The 16654-nt window shown below is 35.3% G+C and overlaps 1 protein-coding gene across 3 annotated transcripts in view; it reads right to left on the bottom strand.

The window, feature by feature from the left end:
- RB1CC1 (RB1 inducible coiled-coil 1) overlaps positions 1-16654 on the bottom strand; it is a 79123-nt gene that overhangs the window by 37762 nt on the left and 24707 nt on the right. For 2 of the 3 annotated variants that reach the window (XM_086608643.1, XM_086608642.1), the window contains exons 6-8: positions 10336-10538; positions 8932-9367; positions 4896-5066 (exon numbers count right to left, since the gene is read on the bottom strand). In XM_086608643.1, coding sequence (XP_086464769.1) covers positions 4896-5066; positions 8932-9367; positions 10336-10538 — 810 coding nt within the window. Of the gene's footprint in view, positions 1-4895; positions 5067-8931; positions 9368-10335; positions 10539-15399; positions 15455-16654 lie in introns of all 3 variants that reach the window. The other variant, XM_086608644.1, reaches the window with a different exon arrangement.

Here is a 16654-nt window from a genome sequence, read left to right on the forward strand (position 1 = left end):
TTTAGTCTAGGAAGACAAAGACATCGAAGAAATACGCCGTGATAATCATTAGGGAATTGCCATGCACCAAATCAACGGCAGCATAGGCACGAGAACATACAGATTTGAAATAGCCAAAAATACTTTCAGATCTGTGATTAACGGAAGTTTATAAACATCAGGACAATCATATTCTACACAAATTTACAACAGGAATAGAGAAGTCAAGAAAATAATTGCTTTTAAATAGCAGTAAGCTTTTTAAATTAACCACATGGCACAGAGCCTGAAGTTACACAAAACTGGATGCAGTGAGCTAGAAAATCCCTTCCAGCTCTACTCTCAGTTCCAAAAGGCTATTCATAAATTTGAGTATCTTTTGCCATTTCTGCATCTGTGGATGCATCTTTAAAATAAAATTTAAACCAAAATTACCCTAGCATGCAAATCAGAACAGAAAATCTCAGCACACTAAAAAAAGGCCAGTTAAGAAAAACCTGCAGTAAACTGACCAAAAAAACAGGGCGGTGAGGAGGTGGGCAGAGAACCTCAATAAATTGTGGAAAAATCCAAGATTTAAATAACCAATTGTTCTCATAAATTCTTGCCTTTGTAGCTCTGATCAGATGACAGGATTCATGGCATTATCAAAGTCAAACTAAGAAGGGTCCTGAAAAACAGGTATGATAATGCCTTTATGGCAGTGATGTAATTAATAAACAGCTGAGAAGACCCCGAACCACTGTAAACCTATACATCTATGGTTTAATTTGATGTAACAGTAACTAAACAGGAGGAAAACAAAAGTACAGAATATGTTAGTGACAAAGTCCTTTTCCCAACAACTTCAAGTGAAAAAGAACAAGCCCAGAATCAAGACCACCATCTGCAAATCAGGTTTTTTGACTATGTTTAACAGCGCTAATAGAAGAGTAACACTTCTGTGAACCTAACTGACGGAAACACATTTGGATGTAACAAAATGTTTTGAAAAGCTATACTAATAGGGGGGTGGAAATCAAACAAGAAAATGTTGGAAAGGATAAGCTATTGGGCAGAATCATTCTGAAAAGATCAGAGAGGTTTCAAATTTTCTAGAGGCGTACTCTCATTAGGTAATGTCACCTACTGACGGCAATTCTATATGCTTATGTTAGAAAACCCAGTGTCCAGAGAAAAAGAGTTTTTTAATTTAACAAAGCAACTTTCCGTATTAAGGGGCAATGGATTTAAACTGAAAGAGGGGAGATTTCGATTAGATCTAAGGAAGAAATTTTTTACATTGAGCGTGGTGAGGCAGTGGAACAGGTTGCCCAGAGAAGTTGTAGATGCTCCACCCCTGGAAGTGTTCAAGGCCAGGTTGGATGAGACTTTGGGCAACCTGGTGTAGCAGAGGATTTCTCTGCCCATGGCAGGGGGGTTGGAACTAGATGATCTTTAAGGTCCCTTCCAACCCAAACCATTCTATGATTCTAAGTGTCAGGGTCTAGAGATCAACTGTTCAGCTATGTAACTCAAGATGCAGTTTTCCCATAAAAGGCTGTATAATGGTCAGTTAATTGAAAAGGCTGACTGGAAGGAAAAGAACCCTAAGACAGGTCTGGGAACAAGCAAAGTAAGCAATGAGGTCTTCTAGGGGCAGATGATTTTGTTTCATGAGATAAGTTTGGTTTAAATTTTAATAATGAAACTGAGTTTGGAATAGAAAATTAACTCAAATTCTGGATAGAACATCAGCTTTTTCTAGCTCGGGGAAAATAAGTCTACATCTTCCAATACAAATACTGCCAACAGGATTACCATTGAGATGTTCCTTATCCTGTTCTATAATGTACTGCCACTGTATTTCTTTATAAACAGAATAGTTCAGTGCTGAAAGGTGGGATGTAAAGGAAAATTATGAGTTTTTTTCAGATAACACCAAATATTAACAGCTAATCACAAAAAACTTGAGCAGTACCTTTGAAAATACACAAGTCCTCATCTATATTTTTAAATATAATTAAGACCTTGCACTTCATCATTCTGCTTAGATTTCTACATGGACTACCATTTGAACGAGTAACATATCAGCTCTAATATCTTACAAGCGTCTAATTTTTAACCAACAGTACCCAAACAACTGCCAAGATTCATATGAAAATACTTTCTAAGGCTTAAATATCAAATCAAGGAATAAAAGCATCTGGCGGTACACTTAATTACCTGCTTAACCACAATCAAATAATTAACTCACACTTCAAAAAACAAAACAACAAAAAAACCCCAAACACACCATTGCATTCTATCTGACTGTTTTTAAAAAGGCCTGTATCGTAAGTAAAGGATACAAAAAGAAAAAGCAAAGATGAAGACTAGAAAGTTACCAGTCTCTGACAAGTCTTTAGAAGGTACAAATTCTAAATTTACAGTGGCACTTAAAGAAGGTGCCAAAGTATCCTTCCATGACTTTTAGGCATCTCGCTTAAAAGGGAGATTGGTAAACTTGAGGTAGGCTTTTCATCCAAGTGAAGAAGGAACAGGTAGCTAAAACCACCACTCACAGCATTGGGCAACCAAGCATAGAGATGAAGAGTAGCTTTTCCACCATGCTAAATTCTCTTTTATTTAGCACTGGCCTACAATATAAACACTGCAAGACTGAGATTTAGCACAAACTTACTTCTAAACTTACTCATTGAAATTATCTGAAGACAGGCTCCACTTTTAAACAATGCTGCCATTAGTACCGGTAGCACCCACCTTTATGTACCAGCCAGAAGATGGAGCAGGAAGCCTGGGTCCTACGTGACTGGCAGCCCAGTTAGATCCCCCTTTTGAGGAGGAAATAACCACTCCAAGATAGGGACGCAACATTGTTCACTCACTCCTACTAATAATTTCTGATTGCACATTAGTGTATAATAAACTCATGCCTTTCTTCACAGTCGTAGCTCTTATGTAGTGGTGAAAATCTGAGTATCAGATACTGACCACATATAGGTTTTAACATACTTTCAGTTGCAAACAAGGCACTAAAGGAAAATCTTAGGTATTAAGTTAACCAAAGCTCTTCACAGAAACTGTATTTAATCAAGAAGCTTTAATATGGTACTGTTATGTTTAAAACAAAAGCGTTATATATTTTACACTCAAAATAGTTTGTAATCAAATTTCTTATAACTTCAAATGACACCGGCTAGTGCAGGCATGCGACTCACTCTCCTCACTACGAGTTTGATGATCGACCATTCAGCATGTTGCCTCTTCCCTGATCCTGTATCATGGAGTGACAAGTATTACTCTTCAAAATTAAATTTAAACTACTTATCTCTTATTCCATATCTCCAGTTGAACTTCTGATTTTATAGCTGTTTTTCTGTTTCTAGATCACAAGGATAACAGAAAACCCTTCCACAAATCAAACCTGAAGGCACCAAACTTCTCTAACTTCTGAACTATGTAATGCAGCAGAGTCATAATTTCCCTTTTCAACTCAGAAAATAAAACAACATGCCCCCTCAGAACAAGAAAAGCTGACTGCAAGGAGCAGCACATGAGCTAAATAACATTACCAAGAGGAAGGATAAAAGGACAGTGGAGCAACTCACTAACCATCTGGTTATATTTGTTTGACTCTGGAACTAGTTGATGGTCAGAAGACGACAACATACTAAGAACAAACCAACAAATCAGATGGCGTGACAGGAAGCGTTCAGGACATGTCGCCTGGGCATAATGCCAATTTCATGCCTCATTTTCCCTTCCCACTTTCCGTTTAACAAGAGATGGAATGAACTAGCAAAGATAAATCCATTCACAGCATCCTGGTCTCCAGCATATGAGCAACTTCAAACTACAGGCTGTCTTTGACAGTCTGCTATTGGCAAAGTTGTCTGTTCTTAAATGTAGCTGTAAAACCAGGTGGAATTTAGACAGATTTGAAAAATAGATGTATGAGCAGATACTAAGATAATATTTAAGCCAGATGCTTTCTTTTCCTTAAACTCAGAATACTCATTGAAAACATCAATTTTCAAATAAGCTTTAAAGTAAATATCTACAGTGTTTATAGATGCTAGATATCTTAATCAGATCTTATTTATTAGCAGCTTTCTACATTGATGTGCAAAATGCTTCTCTAATACAGCATAATCTGTTTGTAAACCATTCACCAGATTTAACAAGATACATCTTAACACAACAAGAAACATCTTAAAAGTTATTTTCAAAGTTTTCAAATTTTATCATTTTCTAAGTGATTCTTCCACATCCAGAAGAAATTTGATTTCTAAAATAAAAATAAACTAGATGTATTCTATTCCAGAAACAATACCATAATAATGATGTATCTCAGAAGCCAGAAGTTTTATACTGGCACTTTTATGAGAATGCTGATTGGCTGCATCTGAATTAAATATATTCTTCCAAATTATAACCAAGAAAATGTTGACAGAAATACCTTAGCTATAAAAATATACACCTTAATATGCAGTTGACAAAGTTTCAGTGAACTACAGCTAAGCATGTTCCTAACGCATTAAGTCTAGAATATTACAAGTAAGACATTTTTATTTTGTAGAGTGGCTTTTTCTCCAACATAGATGAAGCAACGTAAATATAAGCCCTATACTTAAGTTCTGGTGCTGTCCACCACCCACTGTTTGATTTTCAACTAGTATGACATTTTAAAAAAGTATTTAAATTAATGTGGTAGTTGGAGATACGAGCTGAAAAACATGACCACAAGATGTAAAAGCTACCAATATTTAAACGCAAAATTATTAGGAATGTAGCACTTTCTTGAGCATCTGCGGTGTGATAAGTTGAAAACTATCTTGCATTCAGACACATCATTGTTTTGTTGTAATCTTTAACAGCATACGCGTATCAAAAATCTACCATCTTCTAACATTACACGCGCAGATGTGTATTACCTGAGCAAGTTCTTTTTGTTCATTCACCAGTCTGCTGCAGCTTGCTATCATCTGGTCCAAGGCATAGAGCCTATCCTCAAGGCCTTTAATAGCCTTCATGTTCTGATTATCTAGTTTGGCGATAGTTTGTCGACATTCTGCCAGAAAGGGTTGGATGATCCTTGGATCAAGCTTAAAAAAAAGGAAATAAACAAATGTTTATTAGCAGTTGACATAATAAAAGGTGATGTTAGTGTTCTTTTTTTAAAAAAAAAATCTAACACATGCCTACATTTGTCATCTGTGCCAGATTCTGAGTTAACAAGTCAGTGGATTTATACCACAGCATGAATTTCTTTGAAGTTTTCCAACTAGACCATCATAGAAATCAGGATCCTCACAGGGGAAGGGACATTAGTTGAGCGGACAAGGCAAAGTGCGGAGGGAAGAGGCACTTCAAAACTACTGGACACAGTCCGCCCTGGAACAGAGTCCATGCAGTTACAATCAAAAAAAATGACGAATATGACTCAGTGGAAAGTGCAGTAGGGAGAGTGATAACAAAGCTGCAAGATCTGTTAGCCTTTTCCTCACTAAATGAAAGTTTTAACTGATAGTTTAGACAGCAGACCAGTTGTAAACAACTGGAAAACAAGCTATGGAAAAGTAATATATTTCTAATACTTTTTGTTAACGTTTTTCCTAATAAAAATACATTCTAAAAGTTATTTCATCGTATTCCTTCAAATGAGAAAAAAAGTGTTTGAAGTGTTAAGAGGTTATCAATGTCCACAGATAGTAAGGGTGACTCTTCCGGTTTCACCATAAGAGTAGTGAAAAAAATTAGAGTCTTATTTCCTTAGTTCTAAAAACAACATAGATAATTGCAACAGCTTATATAGGACAGAATTTATATATTAGGAATATATTAGTTAGGAACATAGTAAAAGTTATTAGGTGTAAGCAGAATATGAAAAAAGTTGTCCAAATTTATCCAAAATGGTTATGGTATGCCACCTATTATAGGAGAATCTAGTGAAAAGGACACTATCCTGTGAGGTCATACAAGCTGTCACAGCACTGGCTTCCATCATCAACAGACAGGGTTTATGCAACTTACAGAGCACACAAATTAACCCTCGAAAAAGAAGCCACTGATATGACTCAGTATTAACCTAAATAAAAGTATTATTTTCCCTCCAATCTATTATTTAACTGTACAAAAGCATTCACACATAGCACTTTTTCATTCTGAAAACACCCCTTTGGGGTATAGAGAGAGGAATCTGAAGAGGAAAAGCATTACAAGTTAAGGAGTAACTACAAAGAACAGGTCTTCCATTCTCTTCAAACAAACAACAACAAAAACAAACAAACAAAAAAATCAAAAACAAACAAACAAAACCCACAGAGGAAGTGCTAAAAACTGGTAATTAGCCCAGAGCTTTTCAGAATAAATAATTAATGCTATTATTAACATGACAAAATATGTCAAAGTTCTCCAAAAACAGCAAAGGCTAATTTTTACTATGTTATAAATGGTCTTTCTCAAGTGAGTTATCCATCTTCAAGAACCTGTAACAACAATGGTCTCTGCGATTAAACCACATTGTTTTATAGAATCATCTTCACTGCCATCCTATTTAGGATTACTCTCCTGTGATATCCTGAATCACTCCACTGCTGCATCCAGAACAGTTTCTTAACAGACAAAATACTGAAGAACAATACAGTGAGGTTTGTTTTTTTCTCTTTTTGTCTCTATTTACAAAAATGCCTATTCCTCTCATTCCACCCTGTAATTTATTGCCTCCATCCAATATTTTTATCCTATCTTTGACCCAACTGCATCTGTAGCACTCAGCCCTACTTTCACTGGCAGATTCTCTCTCTCCTCATCTTCACAAGTCTTCCTTTTCTAGCCTTTTACTAAAGTGGCTATGACAACCCGTTGCTTTTACTGCAGCCTAGGATTCTGCAGTTAGAAGCATCATTTTGTAGAAACACCTAGAGGCTAGAACCACCAGATACCTAGCAGCACCCTGTGCAACACACCAGTTCTGCCAAGCCTATCAGTATCAAAGGTGTAAAGCTCATACTCTGATGCTTACACTTTCATGAAAACCTTACCTGAATTCGGAGTTTCAAATAAGAATTGCAATCACAAACCATTTGTATGGTTCGTATTTCCAAGGAGGAAAGGGCATGGGGAGAACGTGGGAAAAACAAACAAACAAAATTAGTGCCATTTTATTCTGGCTTGCTATGTGGAAGAGTCATCTCAAGTAAACATTAAAAGAACAAATGTGTTGCAAGAAACTTATATAGTATTTTCTTTTCCTTTTCAGCTACAGGTCAATTCTGTTTTCAAACTAATTCTAAATCAATGGTAGGCAAAGATCCAATCCTTTGTGATGCTATCAAAATTGAGTAAATTAATGTTTTCTGAAGAAAAACTAGAAACTACCGCATTACTTCAAAGCTTTGGGTTTTTTGTGCACCTGAATAGATCAAGACTGATCTATCACCATTATTCTGGTTGTGGACAAAATAGTCTGACTAAAGCATTTTCCCTACCTGCCAATTCTGCTTATGCCAAGAAAATAAAAAGAAGCTTCATTTTTGCAGGAGCAATCATGGTTTTTTCCCCCTACAAAAATCAGCTTAAGTTACAATACAACAGTTAAAACAAAGGATTTCTGACTAGTCTTAGATAAGGCAAGGACAGACAAGCACACATCTACAAGATAGTCTCTCTAAAACATGTGATGTATGTCAGATAAGACTACAAGCTGATCAAAAAAAGGAACAATAAGTATTTAACTAAAATGGTTATTTTTTCATTTTTCAGCCTTTAGTATCACTGAAACTTATTTGGAAGTAACTGTTTAATCTCTGTCTCTTAAAATATTGATTTTTAAAAGACATTACATCTGTGCCCTGTTAATATTATGTATAAAGTGAATTTATTCTCTCACAGAATAACTCCTGGGTTTTGTTATTCCTGTAGAAAGAGCAGAAAGCAACCTTGTAGCACTGAACAAATAGACTTCAGCAATTAGGAAGTCTTTCACACACAAAGTTGAATATTGTTTTTGCTAAAGAAAAAAAACTTGTAAAATTCTTAGCCTTATCTTTCTTTTAGCCTTTTCTGTACTACTAAAATTTAGACAGCTCAATATCTTAAGCAGCCCTTAAGTCAAATTTTTCAACTCCTTTTAAGGCAGAATTGAAAAAAAAAAACAACATACAGAACCGACCGCATCATAAAGTTCCCTACAACAGATGCAGTTTAAACATAACTGAGACAGTCTTCCAGTTCCACCTTCAGAAGGAAATAAAGTGTCAAAGACAACAGAAATTGTTTTCTTTGTTCAAGGTATATTGAGTTGTACTAGTATAAAATTGGACTCGATGATCCTTATGGGTCCCTTCTAACTTGAGATATTCTATGAAAATGTTTATACATACACAAACAAGGCAGGACAATGTAAGAAATACAGGATACAGTGAAAGCAAAGAAGGAAATCCCTAGGCAAAAGGTTTTTAAAGGGTTATAATGCTCACTAGGCAAAATAATCATTTGGAAAGTAAAGAAAGTGAGCAATGTTGTATTCTACCAGCAGTAGAAATACTGCTTCCAAAAGGCTTCAGTATTTTTTACACAAAAAAACATTAGCTTCAGTCCACAAAAATCTTTACTTTCATTATAATTTCTACAAAAAAGGCAAAGAAGAATAGAAGTCAAGTCACACTGCTTATACACTACAAGAAGCTACTGGCTTTCCAACAGGAATGGCTGTTTGAGAAACAAGCAAGATAACAAGCATTCATTGTGAAATTATACATTTTCCTAAAGGTCAAATTCTTAATGCTCAAGAAGTCTTAAAATACTTCCCATTCCCCTGTCTCTGCTTTGGTCTCCATTTAGAAAGTTATCTGAGAAAAAAAAAACGAGCTATAAAAGGTTGAGTCACTTCAAAAGCACTGGCATCTGGAAAATAAACAGCAACATTCAATGCGATACAATTTGATTTTTAAAAAATTCTTAACTTACCCTGCTCATAGAATCAAAACATTTTCTGACCAGCGATTCAACATCATTAGGTCTATCTTGAACATTTATCCAGTCTAACAAAGACACATTGAAGGAAGGCTGATCATCATCTTTCAATTCTACTGATGTTTCATTGTCCTGGACAGTAGCATTTTGACCAGATTCCTTATCATCTTTTACATTTTCAAGATCTGTGCCTTCCAAAGCTGAATGTTCAACTGACTTGCAAAATGAGGCTAACATTGATTTATTGTTCACTTTAGATGTATCAGGATAAAGCACCAATTCAGCAGATTTCCCATCCTCAGTTTCTTCACTTTCTGCTCCTCCTTGCTCAGCTGAAGAATCCAGTCTTCCTAAACACTCTCTGTAACTGTGTCTCGTTAGGCACTCCAGCAGTGGTATCTTGGCCATGATAGAAACAGCAGAACCCAAGCTTTTTTAAAAAGGGTGAAAAGAAAAAAACATCAGTATCTGGAAGCCAATGCGACAAAAACCTGGATACAAACCACTCGTAATATAAAGTACTATTTATTTTAGAATCAAAGCAGATTTCAAAATGAATTTGGTAACCATCCTTCCAAAATATCATGTTCAGTATACAGACACAGTCCTTTGTTGTTTTGGGGTTTTTTGTTTGTTTGTTTTTAAAACACACAACTAGGACTTTTATGTTTCCAATCTGCATGGATACCAACGCTTATTAGCAAAGCTGGAGTGTCCTCTGATTGACTACTTTTGTGGAGTTTGAATAGTTTATATTTGGGAAGTTCAACTTTTTTTTTTAAAGGTAAAACATATTTATGCTTTATTTCTTTAAGTATCCAACATCCACTTATATTCTATTAGGCAAAACACTCAGAAATACTGCAATACTATAATGTTCAGAAAAATGTCAAAGATTTTCCTTGAAGTAACATCCAGAGTTTGCGTGATGCAAGTATACACACACACACTTCCCCTCAAAGGTATACATATACACCCCAAGTTTGCGTTATGACTTCATATTTTCAACATGTTGTCATTCTTAATATCTGCTCAAGTGTATTAAAAAGTAATTAATTCAAAAGTGCAAATACATATTAAAAATGTTGATTAATGTCTAAATTTATTATCTAGCTATTTCTAGTGCACATTTGGAAGGATTCCAGCTCTTAAACAGCTGTTCATTAACGAGCATATCTTCCACATAATTCAATATAGGCTTCCATGTGCTGATGAATATAAGGAAAAAAAAGTCAGTTAAAAATTGACTAGCATAGAACAGAAAGAATGTTCTCCATGACACACAATCAAACAAATACATGCTTGATTAATTAGAACTAACACCAGACATAAAACACTCAAAAAAATTTAATATGGTAACTTTGGAGTTTGAGGCTGAAGTTTTAATGTTAAACCTACTGTGTAAGTTTCAACTTGATATCATCTATGGACTGCAAATAGCTTGAATATACATTTTCAAACTTGAAAAGTAGCTTTTGGTAGGAGTATGTACAATCTTCCAAGTTGGCCATTATGGCAGCCCAGCCTTGATGCTGAAGATGTTCATCATGTACAAGACCTTCACAAAAGGAGCAAAGCTTCTTGGCAACCTCATACATTTCCTGAAAAAAAAAAATCCAACAAAAAAATGCAAATCACTTGAAGTTATTACTACAGTAACTATATAAAACATTAAATTGAGACATTTAGAAAATATTAACATTAAATGTGTTAAATTTAGATAGGTAAAAAGTTGTGCACCTTGAAACTTCAATCAAAAATAACATATTCCTTTATTCTTAGAAAAAACTTAAGATGACAAAAAGCTCATACAATTTACTAAGAAATATCTTCAAAATAAGCAGGTGAAAGCTGCAGTTCCAAAAAACCTTATAAAATGAATCAATGCTGCTAATATAAAATATTCAGTGCACACATACATGCATAATAATGCTTGCACTATCTGACAGAAGGAGCTGGCAAACTGTCCATTAAGGAGAAAACTATTGATGAGCCAAGCAAAAGCTCAGAACAAGACAATGAACTGCAGGATCAGTCAGCAGAAGCGCAGGTGCATCAGATGCAAGAAGAGATGCATGAGGAAAACAGTAGGGCAGATAATTAATAGAAGTCTCCTACTGATTAATAAACCAGATGCAAAATGATGAACAGCAGCACAGAGCATCCTCAAAACTCTAAAATACACCCTGAAACTTGATACATGCAAACCAAGTTTCTGTTAAACAGCTGGATGATACAGAGGCATTACACTGCCATAAGAAGATGAGAATTTAACTACCACCCAACTTGGCAAAGCTAAACCAGAGACCTACATATGGCGGGTACCATATCTTACTAAAAGTGCACTAACAGTAACTCCTAGTAAATTCTAAAGTTTTAAGTACTAGTAGAAGAGTAACTTTTTTAAGTTTACCAATTTAAGAAAACACTGTCTCCCCCTCAAGTGCCTACTACTCAAATACCCAAATGAGAAAGTAAAACAGAAGTCATACAATAAATTCTTCAGCTCAATAATTTATCGATAAGATACTACATGGAAAATATTCTCCTGAGCATATTTGTATGTTGGGTTTTAACATCTACCTACCCACCAAGAAAGAAAAATCTTACTACTTGCAGGTTGAGCATACTATTAAACTAGTATCACTAGTTTATATATGTATATACTATATATACTAGTATATATATTTATATATATATAATTATATATAAATTTAACTTATTAACTTATATATAACTTATATTATTTAACTAATTTTTATAACTAGTTTAACTATGTTAAACTAAACATAACTTCCCCCTGCTCCAGTACATGTGAAAAAACCACGTGTGGAGAAACAATTTATAGAAATACCATGAGAAGGCAGTGTTAAAAACCCAGCACATCAATATATTTCAAGAACGCATTTGCTGCTCAACACATGGTTAGCAGCACATACGCACACACAGAAAAAATTGAGCCCAACACCATTATCTTCGTGAAATAAACTACAAAACTGCAGAGCGTTTTTATCCAAGCATTGCAGAATTAATATTGACAAAACCAGAAAGTTATCAACCCCCTCCCTTTGTTTAAAAGTCCAAGCCTTGTCTCAAGCAGCATGACAAAATTCCACTGTCCTTCAAATCACTGGTATCTAAGCTATCAGCACGTGAACAATGAATATATAAACATATTTATACATGAAACTCTAAGGCAATCAAAAGCTACTACAAATTTCTGTCACTTCATGGTAAAGATTATATTTGCCATCTTGTTTTCTGAACTTTGGTCACTTTCTGTGCATATGAGAATAAGGAATTCCAGTTTGAAAAGAACAGTTATTTTATTTGCTGCATGATCTCTCACTTCTAAGTCACAATCAACCAATAACATAACTGGGATGGCATCCACATAGTAGATAGTCTGAAGAGAATGACTTGGGGATTTCAGCACTATCTGCAGTTCATCTACACAATTTAAATGGATAGAAGCTGACTAACACAACATTGACAACTTGAACAATTTTTTATTATTTTCTCAAAATCATTTTTTATACAAGTTACTCAAATGCAAATTCCATAGTGTATAAAAAAAAGCAGAATTACTGCTTCCTCTATCATGTTAAGAGCCAAAAGAACGGGCAGTTTTACCCTACAGCATACTGAAAAAATACATCAAAAATATGAGGCTGAAAAGGTAACTGAATGTCCCCATGGTGTTCTAATGTATGTCCTGGGAAAGCACACAAGCATTTTACTTTCAACTCACAAACGCTATTCTCTTCCCAAAGTCAACCTTCCTCCAAACTACTGGCAGTAATTCCAGAAGCAGGACTACATGCAGAACACATTAGTTTGAAAACTAAAACAATACAAGTCATCTACAAACTCAAAACTGATCATAAAGTCTTTTTATGTAGTTCCTTCAAGTGAGCATCACAGTTTACTGAGGAAAGTAAAGACTGGACTTCTCCCACCTTCAAACAAAAATGTTAGTTTTTCCAAAGAAGAATAGAACAAAAGCCTCTACCCAGGGCTTTTAAACTAACTTAACATGGTACAGTTCAAATATGTAATAAGGAAAAGTATACACTAGGCTTGATGTGACCAGATTTTCCACTCTGAGACACATTCTTAACTAGCGGACAGTGTTTGCTTTTTTAGCTAGATCTATTTATTGCATTCACAATGGAAGTCAAAAGTTACAAGTTAGTGTTCTATGAAGCTTTACTGCATGTAAGTTAGTGTTCTATGAAGCTTTACTGCATGTCATTCTTGATGTTCCCTTGAGAACTTAAGTGTTGTCAATTTAAGATTTCATTTTTAACAATGTTGTTTCCTCAGCAAAACACTTTCAAACACAAAACAGAAGTCACAAGTTACCATATTTTAGTAGAGGGGGGGAAATAATCAACATTACAATTGAGATCGCTTGTTACACTACGATGACCAGCACTGACGCTGTATCTAGGAGTCTAACCTGTGGCGATTTACTCAAATTTAACCAAAGCAGAAGCTTGTGTCCCAGCAGTCTGACTCCTAGAAAAGTGAGACTAAACAACAGTATTTCCCAGAGTGGCAAATTAATATTTATTTATTTTTTAGAAACCATCTAATAGAAGGGTATTCCAATAAGTGTCAGGATCTGTCATATAACAGAGACATGCCCAAAGGAACTGTTATATAAAAATAAAAACACCCCAATGTCATCTAAGTATTCAATCCGGTATTCACTGTCAGATGAGCTGCAACTCGTTGTATACACAGATGTGAATATTAAAACAAAAACATCTCCTTATGAAAGCAATCATAAATACAATAGTGAGAGACAAAAGATTTTTTCTGAACTATTTAGAGCTCAAACTGAACTAACATTGAGCTCAAAATTCATTAGCCTGAAAATATAGCTAAGTTTCTTTCAAATAACATATTTTCTAAGGCACCTGCAAGCTAATACACAAGTCAAATTGCAAAACTAAACAGACACATGACTATTTCAGGACACATACGCAAGATACTACAACAGCATTCCATATTATCATCCTCCTAAAGTTATTTTTACATGTGTATCCCAAATGTCAAATAAATTCTCTCTGGATGGTGGGGGGCAAGCAGTAGAATTCTGTCTGCATGGATGAACCTGAAGGCAGTTAGAGTTCACCAGAACCCAGGACTTCTTTTGATGCTGGTTCCTTAGGCAATATCATGAAGCAAGCTCATTATGTTCAAACAGTAAAGAATATTACTCTGAATTCAGGAGGTCCAAGTAAATGGTTCTAACAAAGTTCAAACCACATGGTGTAACTGTTTGTCCACCTATCAGAACTGTTTCAGTCTTGGACTATACTAAATTGATACCAATGCAGGGAACAAGAACTCTATGTTAAACCATTATTTTATTTTTTTAATGCTGCATGGAGAGGACAAGAAGAAAACACTGTTTCAGTCAATCCTACAACCCTGCTTTCAAAATGTGAGGGTGTGCATCAAGAAAATGAAGTGAAGCTTTTTGCTTCCTTTGGAGTATCTATGTAGCTTGAAAGTAGTTAAGAAATTAAAAACTACAGATGTATCTTTCTTACCATTCAATTACTACTGAAATACATCTTCAAGTGATTTGGTTTGTTCCTCCTATCATTTCCATAGACAACATTTCTGAGGAGACCTCCTCAGGCTACTTTAGAATGATCAAGATCGATCTATTTCACATAATCAGTATGTCTGTACACAGAAAACAATTGAGCAGCTCTGCTAAATTAATAAAGTCTAAAAACAGAATTATGTCAGGCATATAAACAAAGACCTGCAATCCAGCACGTTTTAACACTTCTCAGCAAAGTTGTCAGCTCCAGCACAGAAAATGAAATCTGCCTAACAGGCTTGCTTTTGTCATTGATTTTTCATGGATTCACTCGAGGGTAATTGGCAGACACCCAATGGTTCACAAAGCATAAAAATTAACTTCAGCTGCCTTGTAAAGCTAAGACCATCTTACTCTGCTATACCAGCATACCTAGAACACTGACAGCTTCACCATTCCCCTGGCATGTGGACCTCAAGAAGCACTGCTACCAGTACAAGACTAGAGAAAGAGAGGCTAATCTCAACTTGCTGAGATTACATTGAAGAGAAAAAAAAGCATTTTCACTTCCTAATTTGTCAAGAAATCCACAAGTCCACCAGAAAGATTTTTATCTTTGGTGCGGTGCTTTAACAGAACATTTACTTGAATTATTTCCTTCAATCACCATAACTTAAACTTAGGCAATTCTTCTGATTATAGTTACTTCAGTTTAGTACCTTTCAACTAAAATCAGCAGAAGCAGCAAAGTCTGTTTTAACTGAAACAGAAACTCATCAGTAAAGTGTTTCCCATCAATTTCAAGACTTCATCTTTGGGTCCTACTGTCGTAATTCTGCTCATCTGAATGAAAAAAGTCCGAGGAAGGTCTGTTTGTCTGAAGTTGTCTTTGGACTTACCTCTAAAGAACAAAAGTTCTCAGGAAATGGAGGGTTCTTTCCACTCTCTACAACCCTGTGGTGAAAGGAAACAAGTCATCAAAGTCCTCTATCGCCATGTGCCTGAAATCCTGTAAAAAGGACTCCTTATAGGTTTCAGTCACCCTAAAAAACAACCTCAGGCCAACAAAAAAGATCCTTGAGAGTGAATTTACACACAGGCATATACTGTAACAGCAGATAAATGCTTCCACAAAAGGTAACCGTTATCTTGCTTACCGAAATTTGTAACCAAGACCATTTTTCTTTAACTCATGCATCTCCAACCAAAACATCAGTAAAGCTACTAGATTAACCTCTTCAAGATTTCAGCTTTTAAAACCTGCAAATGGAAGAGTTAACTTCACTGTGAGGGAGACTGATATTTCATAGCAATTTCTCTCCTTTCATTAGGCAGTTGACTATTCCATTCTCCTTTAATATTGGTCATTTTTGGTGACTGCATCCTTTGAACATTTGTCCACACAGTTAATGACTTATTACATACTCAGAAAGTATTTCTTTCATCAGCATAATACAGAACAAGTTATTCTGTAAGTTATAGCTTAATGACTTTTTCTTCAGCACTTGGCTCTGACATTAAAAGCAGGCTAGGAGAAGTCAAGTGACAGAATTTACCACTGAAAATAATACTGAGAAGCTGACAAACCACCACAGCCAGGTAACTAAACCATGGTATAAGGTAAGTGATAACTTCTACTAGCTTGATTCCAAGCCACTCAAGTCTTTCACCTGGTGAATTTCCTAAAGGCTTGATTGATCTAACAGTTCTGGTTAAAAAGTCAACCAAAACAAATGCTGTATCTCCCGGCACACCTTCGGGTAGATCTCCCGGCACACCTTCGGGTAGATCTCCCAGGTAAACTAAAACCTACTCCATTTTAAGCCCATCCAGCTTGATTACTTTAGAAGATGGTGAGATTGACCACTAATCTGATTTACAAAAAAAATTAGACTTCTATGGAGGAGCTAGAAGCATGTCTGGCTATTAGACTAATAATTTAATAATTCAATAATTAGGGTGGATGATCTACTTAGCGATATGGTTTAATGGGGATTAGGGACGGTTGGACTCGATGATCTCTAAGGTCTTTTCCAACCTAGAAATCTATGAATCTATGAATAAATCTATGAATTTAGCCAAAAAGAATGAATAACATGAATTTAGGTATACAGTTGTTACAAACATGCCTTAAAGAACATTAAAATTTTAAAG

This window comes from Tauraco erythrolophus, chromosome 3 (genome assembly GCF_009769465.1).
Source record: "Tauraco erythrolophus isolate bTauEry1 chromosome 3, bTauEry1.pri, whole genome shotgun sequence".
NCBI classification, from domain to species: domain Eukaryota; kingdom Metazoa; phylum Chordata; class Aves; order Musophagiformes; family Musophagidae; genus Tauraco; species Tauraco erythrolophus.